Here is a 12,867-nt window from a genome sequence, read left to right as displayed (position 1 = left end):
ACCCAACAGTAAGCTATTTTACATTTTTCATGAGGGTGGAAATTCAATAATTCGGCGAGTGTTAGTGAATTTAACATGAAATTTTGAGGTAAAAAGATTGAGAATAGGGAGGATCATTGAATCTGGAAGTCCAAAGACCTTATTTTTTCTGGGAATACCTCTGAAGTCCAGTGGTTAGGGCTCTGCGCTTTCATTGCTGGGGGCTTGGGTTTGAACCCTGGTCTGGCAACTAGGATCCCACATGATGTGCCACAAGACTACCTTGGTTGTCTAGTTCATACTCATAGACTAATTTTGAGATTGTGGACCAACAATGTCACATTTATAGGCCTTTTCTTCCTTCATCTGTAAAATAAGTTGGTATGCTGTAATGAATGTGCTAAGGATCATGCTAATTTTAGAGGAGTTTTTAATATCTTTCTTTTATTCAGTTTTGTGGGTTTTTTTAGTCTTGAACTTAGTAGTTAGCAATTGCTTACTATTTATTGGGCCAGAATAATACTGGCATGATTTTCTTTTACCATTTGACTGTTAATCCAGTTATTGAACAGTCTTGATATTACTTACATTAACATTGTTACACAACATTTATTATAAAAGTGATAATAATGGTTTTATATAAAATACCAATTCCTTCCTCTAGGAACCACCATCTCTTCCTGAAGAGGCATCAAATCAACTATATCTTCCAGATGAACAAGAACAAGAAGAACTTGATTTTTTCTTTGATGAAGAGATGGAACAAATAGAAGGTCAAAAAAACACATTTACTGATTGGTCTGATAATGATTCAGATTATGAAATTGATGATCAAGATTTAAATAAGATTTTGATTGTAACTCAGACACCTCCTTACATGAGAAAACATCCTGGAGGAGATCGAACAGGCTACCACATGTCTCAGGCAAAAATTACATCTGAACTTGCTAAAGTTATCAACGATGGTTTATATTATTATGAGCAGGATCTGTGGATGGAAGAATATGAAAACAAACACAGAGCCATAAAGGTAATTGTTTATAACCAACATCTTTCTATTGATACTTTGTTTTGATTGCATGTTGCTGCTTAGGTTTTCCTAAACTTGAGACCTTATTTGAAATTTTGAGTATAAATAAATTATATTTAATTTGAAAAATTCCTAGAAATATATGATATTTACAACCTGAAAAAGTTATTTTATTAAAATGACAGTGAAAAACAAAAACAAAAATGACAGTGAATAAGTGCTTTCATTACCAAAAAATATTAGCACTCTATGATTTAAAAAAAAAATCCTACCTTTTTTTCAGGTGAAAGTAATAAGAAGGCCTTTCCTCATTAGAAGACATAAAAACTAAAGTTATGGACTGGCTTAGTTTATATGCTCTTTACATATGTGGCTATAAGCACTCCAGCTGTGTGAGCAGGGCTTCAGAAAGTAGTTACTTTCGTTGCCCTTTGTGTGCTTCTCACCTTAGTCTGTGGTGCAGGTTCTGTGACAGTGGAACTCGTTGTTGACAAGTAGACAAGATTACACTGACTGTCTTTCCTTGTTGATCATTACTTTGTTGCAGGACCTGTTTGAAAGTTTGCTCCAGTTTTTCATCTTGAATTTCACCCAACCTCCTGGTACCTACACCAGTTACTAAGATAAAATATGAGAGTCTAGAGTAGTCTACTGGCTGTCTGCATTCCTTTTATATGACTTTTAGTGGTTTAGACAGGGATTTAAAAGGATCTTTTTCTGCCATTAAATTGATTAGAAAATTCCCCAAAATTAAATATTTGTTTTGAGGTTAGAATAATGAGGAAAAGTTGTATAATATGCCAAATAGGAAAGAGATTTTAGAAATAGAGTTTTAGACAGAAAAGCCAGCCAACTCATGGTTGGACAGAACTGGCTGTGTGTGAAGCTTCATATCATCAAGAAGTGTGCTTTCCTTCTCAGTTCTTCTTCCTGGAATTTCCATCACTGCTTTTATCCTCTTGTCTCACCACTGCCTTTTTGAAGATCCTGCCTCAGGAATATGGTAGCTTGTCAGTAAATTGGAGCCTGAGCAATTCTCACAGTCCTACTGCTATGGGAAAGGAAGTATGTTTTTATAAAGTTTCTTGGTTGAAATCTTAACTTCTATAAGAATTGTTACATTATTTGTGATACTTAGGTTCTATAAATAACATCTAGCTTAAATCCTTTTGGGAACAGAAAAAGATAGAAAATAAATTTACAATAGGTTAAGATTGCCCTACCTCCATTCCCTATTCCTCTGTCCTGCATTGTTCTTCACCATCTGCTGTTCTGTGTATTGCACTTTTGATCATGTAAATGTCAGATCTGTGAGGAAGGGAATTTTGTCCTGTTTTTTTGTACAGCCGTATCTCCAGTTGTAGCACAGTTGTTACAGTTTCTGATGCAAAGTAGTACTCAATTCATATTTGTTAAAATGGATAATGAATTATAGATTAAACATTATGAACTCACCAGAAGAACCTAACCTTTGTGTATAATGTTGGTTTTAAGAGAAGATATTTTCAGAGGTCCAGATAATGAAATTTCAAGTCACCTTGAAGCAAATGCTCTTGGCAGGTGACTATTTGCTTGAAAGTGTAGACAGCAATAATTAAATACAATTACCTCATCTGTTGCCTTAGCCAAAGAATATTGGTCCAGGGAAAAAAGTCTTGGCTATATGGTTCTTAAGCATTATGGGTCTGTTCATAATTATGTCTTACCTAATCCCTATTGTTTAACTTATTCCTCTTTTCTCTAATTCTGTGCTTAGCATATACTTTCTCATTAGAATTGTACTTCTTCTGTGGTTCTGTATAGAGGGAGAGAAATCAGTTATTTAATTATTTATTATTCCTACTGTGTGTATGTGACACCATGTTAGGTACTGGGCATGAAATGGAAAGATAACAGGATTTCTACATGCCTATTCTTACATATACTTGGGACAATAGACATTAAAATAAACCACAGTAAGTACCTGATCACAAATTAAGGTGCTGTTGAATTAGGCTATAAGGGAATGCCTGTGAGAAAGTCACAGTTATAGTGAGATAGAAAGTATAGATAAGAATGAACCATGCAAATAAATAAACCATATTCTAGGAAAGGGGAATAACGAGTGTCAAGAATATGAGATGGGAAAGAATTTGGTATATTTGAGGAAATAAAAAAAGTGTTTATAGTATTTATACAAGAGAACAGTTATAGATATGTAGGCATGTATCTGATCATAGAAGGTAACATGTGGGCCTTGTTAAGTAATTTGGAATTTACCTAAAGTTCAAATGGAGTACCTTGAAGAATTTTATACAGGTGACAGCATGTGATCTAATTTTTATTTTAGAAATACCACTTTGGTTACTATGGCAGAGAATGGATTAGATGGGGACAAGAGTGGCAGATGAAATTCAGTTGGGAGTCTATTAAAGTAGTCCAGGAGGTGTATGTTGGTAATTAAAGATAAATTGGTGGCAAAGGAAGTGTAGAAATTAGACGACCCAGGTCTGAATCTTAAGGAAGGACCATTTAGGAGTTGTATAGGAAACTGGTGTTGTGGAAGCTGAACACTGTGTTCATAAGGAGAGAATAATCAGATGTGCTGGAAGCTGGACAGATTGAGTTTAGGTATGAATGAAAAGAATGCCAAATTGGTAGGGTTGTTTGGTGATCATTTCTGACTTTGTGAAGGGAGTTTTGCTGAATCTATAAGCTATGTTGAAGTGTATGTACCAAAGAGTAGGTATAGGCCTTCTGTTTCTGACATGTCTTTATTGCTTAAAGACAGTTAAAATGGCCTGCTAATAAGTGAGAAAATATGAACTTAAAATCCTTGCAGATCTGAAAGATAAGTTATCAGAATAAAACCAAAGAGGAGTAGAGGATTAAAACCAGTTTTGCCTGGGAGAGCATTTTGAAATTTGGATAGTTTGTGAAGTTCAGCTTTGCAAAAGCCACCCAAAATATAGAGTAAAAGACAAACCTGTGGCCTAGTCAGAGTCAGGGTTTCTAATAGGAGTCCCTTCCCCTAGAATTGGTACCTGAAAAACTATACCGTAGTGAAAGGGAACATAACTGCTTTCTCATCTGCTTCTCTGCTGCTGCTGCTAAGTCTCTTCAGTCGTGTCCGACTCTGTGCGACTCCATAGACAGCAGCCCACCAGGCTCCCCCGTCCCTGGGATTCTCCAGGCAAGAACACTGGAGTGGGTTGCCATTTCCTTCTCCAGTGCATGAAAGTGAAAAGTGAAAGTGAAGTCGCTGAGTCATGTCTGACTTAGCGACCCCATGGACTGCAGCCTACCAAGCTCCTCCGTCCATGGGATTTTCCAGGCAAGAGTACTGGAGTGGGGTGCCATTGCCTTCTCCGATCTGCTTCTCTAGAGGACTACAAAGCATATTTCCTAAGTTGTGCTGAGCAAGGTATCACATGTGAGAATGAACAGAATTAGCAGACAATAAGCCCATACCATGAAAAAATTTAGGTAGTAGAATTATTAAGCGTAGTATAGAGTAACTGTGCTTACTATGTTTAAAGAATATCTGCAAGGAAAAAGAAATTCTAAAGAATAACCTTTGTAGAACTTCTGGAAGTAAAAACAGTTAAAGGCTGAAATTAAAAACTCAGTTAATTAAAGGGATTAACAACAGATTAGATACAATTAAAGAATCAGCGAACTGGAAGACAGGTTACAAGAAAGTATTTAGAAATCAACAGAGATAAAATATATGAAAGAGGGTATAGAATGGTATTCTATAGAAAGTCGTTGCTATTATTTGGTATATTTCAAATCTAGTTCTGTAAGTTAACATTTAATGAATTTTATTATAAATCTTTTTATTTTTGAGAAAAGTAAAAAGCAAGTGGAATATAGAGTGAAAAACATGGTCTAAGATATTTATTCAGAGTTTCAGAAGGAAAGAGAGTAAATGGGACAGAGTCAGTGTTTTAATAGGTAATACCTAGGACATTTTCTGAGCTGCAGAGAAGTACCAGCGTAGAGTAGCCAGGGAAAGAGTGGTTACTTTAAAGAAGAGTGGCTGGACAGTTAACTGACAGCTAACTTCTCACCAGTAACATTTGAATGCAACAGACCATGGAATGATGATGTTAATATAGCAAGGGAAAATAACTTTCAACACATAATTGTATGCCTTGCAAAAATATCTCTCAAGTAAGAGAGTGCAATATAAGAGAAACTGCAGACAGCAGAACCTCATCAAAGGAATTTCGAAAATTGAAATAAAAGTGATTCCAGATGCCAGAGGTGCAGAAAGGAGTATAGAGCAAAGCAAGTGATAAATATGTAAATAAAACCTAAATAAATATTAACTTTATAAGATAATAACTGTGTCTTACAGATTAACATTAACACAAACTGAGAGAGAGTACTTAAAGATACTTTTGTGTCTGAAAAGAAGATAATTGATTATTTTTCAGTTTTAAAAGTTATTATTTTTCAGTTTGGAGGCTACCCATTTAAAAATAAATGTCTTAATGGGCTACTGGTTAGAATGTAATATGGTTCAGCTATTTTGGGAAGCAGTTTGGCAGTTCAAAATGTTAAACAGAGTTATTATATGACCCAGGAATTCTATTCCTAGGTATATAAATGAGAGAAATGACAACATATGTCCACACAAAAACTTGTACACAAATCTTCATTGTAGCATTATGAAAATGTAAAGAACTCAAATATTCTTTGTCTGATGAATGGATAAATAAAGGTGGTATAGCCATACAATGTAACATTATTTGGCAATAGAAAAAAGTGAATTTACTGATAATGCTACATGAAAACATCATGCTAAATAAAAGAGGCAAGTAACAAAGTAGTACATATTATATGTTTCTCTTCATCTGAAACCCAAAACAGAGAGAAATTAAATTGGTGGCTGCCTAGGGTGGATTTTGGGGTGGATAAAGAAAATAGTGACTGCTAGTGGATACTAGGTTTATTTTTGGAGTGATAAAAATGTTGAAATATTGATTATGATGGTGGTTGCAAAATTGTATACTAAAAACAATTATACACTGGGATAGATTGTACCATATTTTGATTTTATCTTAATGAAATGATTTTTAAACAAGTAAATGGAAAGACATCCTGTGTATATGGATTGGAAGACTGCTGCTGCTGCTGCTAAGTCGCTTCAGTCATGTCCGACTCTGTGCGACCCCATAGATGGCAGCCCACCAGGCTCCGCCGTCCCTGGAATTCTCCAGGCAAGAACACTGGAGTGGGTTGCCATTTCCTTCTCCAATGCATGAAAGTGAAAAGTGAAAGTGAAGTCGCTCAGTCGTGTCCGACTCTTAGCGACCCCATGAACTGCGGCCTACCAGGCTCCTCCATCCATGGGATTTTCCAGGCAAGAGTACTGGAGTGGGGTGCCATTGCCTTCTCCAATGGATTGGAAGACAGTACTCCCTAAAGTGATCTACAGATTCAGTGCGATCCCTGAATGACAATTTTTGCAGGAATAGGATAACAGATAATGAAATTTATATGGAATCTCATGAGACCCTGAAGAACCAAAGATAATCTTTACAAAGAAGAAATAAAGTTGGAAATCTCATGCTGTTGATTTCAAAATACATTTCAAAACTACAGTAATCAAAACAATGTCACTGGAATAAAGATAGACATCGACAAATGGAATTATAGAGCCCAGAAACAAACCCTTGAGTTGACTCTATGGTGTAATGATTTTGAACTTGAATGCCAAGACCACAGAATGGGGAAAGGACAACCTCTTCAACAAATGGTGTTGGGGAAACTGAATACTCACATGCAAAAGAATGAAGATGGACCCTTACTGTATCACCATAATACCTAAAAATTTTAATAACAGATTAAAGACTAAAACCTAAAACCCAAAGTCTTTAGAAAAAAACATAGGAGTGAAACCTTGGAACATTTGATTTGACAGTGATTTCTTGTATATAACACCAAAAGCACATGTGAAAAAAACAAAAATGGACAAGTTGGAATTCATGAAAATCAAAAACTTATGTGTATTAACAGACACAAAACAGGATGAAAGGACAGTCTGCAAAACAACAAAATATTTGCTTATCATAACTGATAAGATATTAATACTATTGAATGTAGAAAGAAACCCAACAACTCAACAAAATAACTCAGTTTAGAAAATGTCATAGGACTCAAATGGATGTTTTTCCAAAAATAATATTCAGATGGCCAATAAGCACATGAAAGTATGCTTAGCATCATTACTCAACAAGGGAAATACAAATCAAAATCAAATGAGTTAGCACCTCAAACTAATTAGGATGGCTACTTTCAAAATAAAAGGCAAAACACAGAAAATTTGTTGGAGAGGGTGTGAAGAAATTGAAACCTTGCATTGGTGGTGGAAACATAAAATAGTATAGCTCCTATGGGAAACAGTATGGCAGTTACAAAACTAAAGAGCAGCAGTATTTACAATAGCTAAAAAGTGAAAACAACCCAAAATGTCCATTATCAGATGAATTGATAAACAAAATGGTGGTGTATAGGTGCAATGGGATATTATTCAACTTTCAAAAGGAAGAAGGACATCTGTCACATGCTACTACATCAATAGTCAAGATATGCTAAATGAAATGAGTCACTGAGACATACAGTATGATTCCAGTTATATGAAGTACTAAAGTAGTGAAGTTCATAGAAACGAGTAGAGTGGTGGTCATGGGGTGAGGGGAAATGGGGAGCTATTAAATGGAATAGAATTTCAATTTTGCTTAATAAAAAAAGTTTGGTATCTGTTCCACAACATGGTGAATATACTTAACACTACAGAACTATACACTTAAGATGGTTAAGATAGTAAATTTTGTTATTTGCTTTTTTTTTTAACCCCAATTAAAGGTGAAAATTATAAAAGAAACCCAGCCACTTATCAAGTAAATAAAAAGTAAAGAAAAAAACTTTTGTACATATATTAATATCAGACAGAATAAGCTTACCAATTAGACTTGAAGATGAAAAGAATTACTAGTGCTAGAGAGTGTCTTTTTAAATAATTAAAAGTGAAGAAATTCATTAGAAAAGTGTAACTTAAAATTTGATGTATTTAATGCAGAATATTCAAATATGTGAAGCAAAAAGTTAATAGAACAAATCTAGTCATAGTGGCTTAATTTACCTCCTAAGTAAATAAGAAATGTTCAAGTAATTTAAAAAGAATAATTTGATAAACAGCTCTGTACCTAGCAACTGCAGAGTATAGCAAATTTTTAAGCATAATACATAAAACATAATAATGCATAAAACACATTAGAATTAAAATAATTTGGTGTTTAATAATAGAAATAAAACCCTTTTTGTCTTGGAACAAAGCTATATTTTATAAATAACTCACCAAGGAAGAAATCATAGTGAAAATTAGAAAATCTAAGTGGAATGTTAGCAAAATTTTAAAGGTGCACCTAGAGAGATAAGACTTAAATGCAAATGTTAGGTAAAATTCTTGAAATCAATAAACCAATCACTGTTGTTATTTTTTCTGTATAAAAATTTTCCCTCAGGTCTCAAAGCCTTAAAATAAAAATTTCTCACAGTCCTTGATAGGGGCTGCTGCAAGTGTGTGTGTGTGGTTCTGTTTGATTGGTATTCATTCTGAACGAGGAGCTCTTATACAGCATTTGCTCATTCATTCATATAGCAGATGGGGTGAACAGGAGGATGCGCTAAAGTGTACTATTTTGTGGGTTTTATGTATATTTACTCACAGTCTACTGGCTAAGGCAAATCACATGGCTAAGTGTATGGGCTGGAGTTGTATATGCTCAAATGAGATGAAAGACAATTACATGATCCTTTAATCTAGGAAATTTGGGCTGTGAACAATAATATTAATAGAATCTACTATAGATTTTATAAAGCTAGAAATTTCTCATGAAGTTACAAAAATTAGCAAAATAAAGTTCCATAAGTTCAGTTCGGTTCAGTCACTCAGTTGTGTCCAACTCTGCGACCCCATGGACTGCAGCACACCAGCGTGATGGACACTCCCTGTCTATCACCAACTCCTGGAGTTTATTCAAACATGTCCATTGAGTCAGTGATGCCGTCCAACCATCTCATCCTCTGTCGTCCCCTTCTTCTCCCACCTTGAATCTTTCCCAGCATCAGGGTCTTCTCAAATGAGTCAGCTCTTCGAATCAGGTGGCCAAAGTATTGGATTTTCAGCTTTAACATCAGTCCTTCCAATGAACAGTAAGGACTGATCTCCTTTCAGTTCAGTTCAGTTCAGTCGCTCAGTCGGGTCCGACTCTTTACGACACCATGAATTGCAGCACACCAGGCCTCCCTGTCCATCACCATCTCCCGGAGTTCACTCAAACTCACCTCCATTGAGTCGGTGATGCCATCCAGCCATCTCATCCTCTGTCGTCCCCTTTTCCTCCTGCCCCCAATCCCTCCCAGCATCAGAGTCTTTTCCAATGAGTCAACTCTTCACATGAGGTGGCCAAAGTACTGGAGTTTCAGCTTTAGCATCATTCCTTCCAAAGAACACCCAGGGCTGATCTCCTTCAGAATGGACTGGTTGGATCTCCTTGCAGTCCAAGGGACTCTCAAGAGTCTTCTCCAACACCACAGTTCAAAAGCATCAATTCTTCGGCACTCAGCCTTCTTCACAGTCCAACTCTCACATCCATACATGACTACTGGAAAAACCATAGCCTTGACTAGACAGGCCTTTGTTGGCAAAGTAATGTCTCTGCTTTTTAATATGCTGTCTAGGCTGGTCATAACTTTCCTGCCAAGGAGTAAGCGTCTTTTAATTTCATGGCTGCAGTCACCATCAGCAGTGATTTTAGAGCCCCCCAAAATAAAGTCTGACACTGTTTCCACTGTTTGCCCATCTATTTGCCAAGAAATGATGGGACCGGATGCCATGATCTTCGTTTTCTGATTGTTGAGCTTTAAGCCAACTTTTTCACTCTCCTCTTTCACTTTCATCAAGAGGCTCCTCAGTTCTTCACTTTCTGCCATAACAGTGGTGTCATCTGCATATCTGAGGTTATTGATATTTCTTCCGGCAATCTTGATTCCAGCTTGTGCTTCCTCCAGCCCAGCGTTTCTCATGGTATAATGTGCATATAAGTTAAATAAGCAGGGTGACAATATACAGCCTTGACGTACTCCTTTTCCTATTTGGAACCAGTCTGTTGTTCCATGTCCAGTTCTAACTTGCTTCCTGACTACATACAGATTTCTCAAGAGGCAGGTCAGGTGGTCTGGTAGTCCCATCTCTTTAAGAATGTTCCACAGTTTATTGTGATCCACACAAAGACTTTGGCATAGTCAATAAAGCAGAAATAGATTTTTTTCTGGAGCTCTCTTGCTTTTCCAGTGATCCAGCGGATGTTGGCAATTTGATCTCTGGTTCCTCTGTCTTTTCTAAAACCAGCTTGAACATCTGGAAGTTCACGGATTGTTGAAGCCTGGCTTGGAGAATTTTGAGCATTACTTTACTAGCGTGAAACTTCCATAAAAGTATATGGAAAGAAATAATTGATCTAAAAGAGGTTTTAATCGAACAATTATTTGAGAAAACTAAGATTACACTTAGGAAGACAAAACAGAGGAAAACGTACATTTTTAGCTGCAGTGAAAGTGGGGGTGTACTTACTGATTATGGAGAAATTTTTATTTTTAAAAGTACTTCAGACCTATAATTTGAACATTTAAATTCAGACAAAGGAAATTTTCTAGAAAAATATGTAAATTACCAAAACTGACTATAAAAGAATATAAGTTGCTAAAGACCATTTTAAATAATCTTCAAACTCTGATTTAACTTAGGTTTATTAGCAAGTTCTTCTAAAATTGAAATAATTTCAGCCATGCAGTTTCCAGTGACTAATAGTAAATATTCAAGTATTTGTTGAGTAGCTGAGGTGAAAAGAGGAAATATTTGATTCATTTTATGAAAAGAACATAACCTTGATACTAACACCTGAAGAGAATATGAATGAGAAATTCATGAAAATACAAATGATGGTCTTGTAAGATTTTATTTTATGATAATATGAAACAACCATGAAAGAATCTATATATTTTCTATGGCAGCCATGACACATTACTGTGAATTTGGCAGCTATAAAACAATATGAGTTTATCATTTAATTTTGTAAATCAGAAGTCTAAGTGAGCTCAGCCAGTTTCTCTACTCTGAGCCTACAAGAAAAATCCTGGGCTCTTATCTGCCGGGGACCAGCCCCAGCTGATCCAGGGTATTCGAAGGAGAGACGGCTAGGCGAGGGTCAGGAAACAACTGCTTAATTAAACGTTAATTAAGGAATAGAATAAGGATAGCTCAGTAGGAAAATTCAGTGGAGAAAAGAGGCTGAGTAGCTTGGTTTACGCGGGGGACCAATAAAACTTCAAGACAAGAAGCTTGCACCACTTACGTAGGCCGCAGGCGTCCTTCCGTTCTCCCGAAGGAGAGGAGACACTGAGGCCTCCCCGGTCGGATCTTAGAAGCCCAGGCATAATTAGTAAGCATGGTGGGTTCCGCGCTCCAGATGGAGACTCAACCAGAGTGAGAGAGAGAGAGAGACATGGGGAGACCAGTCTTTCGAGGAACTGATCCCAATTCTTTATTTTCCATGGTCTACTTTTATACACTGAGGTGTTATGCAAAAGTCACGCGGGGTCAGCAGTCCTGACTTTTATCAAAGTCAGGTGCTTCATACAAATGTATACAGAGGTCTTAGGGGTGTTACATCATCTTCTGGCCAGGGGGCCTGCTGACAATTTACGACCCTCTCCTTGTGACAGCGGTCAGTCAACCAGGACACTTATTTCTCCAGGGGTGATTATTCTTAAAACAGACGCCACCCAAATAAAGTTACATTTCTATAGGGTGAGGGTGTAGTGGGTTTTAGTTAAGGAAAGAATTTACTTAGCCTAAGGTCTAACGTGATTAATATCAAAGGTTAATACTTATTTCTTCTATATATTCATTAATGTGTATAAGGGCAGGGGATGTGGAGACTTAGCAGTAAACATTGGCTCAACAAATGAAAAACCCTTCACCAATATGATTTCTAATCAGCCCATTATACTTATACTAATAATTTTCTAACTTTTCTAAGGAACCTGTTTTTAGAAGGTTTAAAGCATCTTGTGCCTCTCATGGTTGGGAGGCTGTGAGCAATCACATGTGGCCGGACAAGCCTGTCAGGCAGGCTAGAGAACCTTCAGAGGAGTTTGTAGGTTAAAACACTCTTGTCACGCCCAGGGGTTTTTATCAACTGGAGCTTTAAGTTAACTCCTTCTCTGAAAGAGGTGGTGGGGGACAGCCCCCCGTAAAGTCAGAGGTGTAGGTGAGAGCACAAAGTAGTAAAGTAGGCAGGCTCTGGTTATGGGGGTAGATGCTCGAGGATTTCCAGGGGGACTCCTGAGGCTCGATCCCGCCTTTGCGTATGTCGAGCCTCCTTCCTCATGACCTTTGCCATGGGCGGAGTGCCTCATGCCGGCCCCCAACACTTATCTGTACTTTTCTGTGAGAAATTACTTCCAAGTTCATTCAGATCATTTGCAGAATTCAGTTCTTTGTGGCTCCATGTAGAGTGAAGTCCGTCATTTCCATTTTGGCGGACTGATGCCTCTCAACTTCCTTAGACCACCTGTGTTCTTGGTCAGATTGCACTGTCACTCTTTAAATCAGCAGCAATTGGTGGAACCCTGCTTTGAATCTTTCTTGCCACATCTCTTTTGCCTGTAGTTGGAGAAAGTTTTCTGCATAATAAGATCGCTCAGAAAATCTTAGTTACATCTGCAAAGTCCTTTTTGCCATGTATGCAGTGTAGTTACATGTTGTGGAGATTGGGATCTGTACATCTATGAGAGACCCTTCT

General features: G+C 36.9%; 1 protein-coding gene across 15 annotated transcripts in view; it reads left to right on the top strand.

Moving 5' to 3' along the window:
* LARP1B (La ribonucleoprotein 1B) overlaps window positions 1-12,867 on the top strand; it is a 134,375-nt gene that overhangs the window by 41,477 nt on the left and 80,031 nt on the right. For 13 of the 15 annotated variants that reach the window (XR_008703572.1, XM_055550534.1, XM_055550537.1 and 10 more), the window contains exon 11: window positions 644-1,009. Coding sequence is in view for 14 of the 15 variants with exons in the window: in XM_055550534.1 (XP_055406509.1) it covers window positions 644-1,009 (366 nt within the window). In the remaining variant the exon portion in view is untranslated. The other 2 variants (XM_055550541.1, XM_055550543.1) reach the window with 2 other exon arrangements.

The sequence above is a fragment of the Bubalus kerabau genome, chromosome 16, assembly GCF_029407905.1.
Source record: "Bubalus kerabau isolate K-KA32 ecotype Philippines breed swamp buffalo chromosome 16, PCC_UOA_SB_1v2, whole genome shotgun sequence".
Lineage (NCBI taxonomy): Eukaryota > Metazoa > Chordata > Mammalia > Artiodactyla > Bovidae > Bubalus > Bubalus kerabau.
This window is presented reverse-complemented; position numbering and strand designations above follow the sequence as displayed.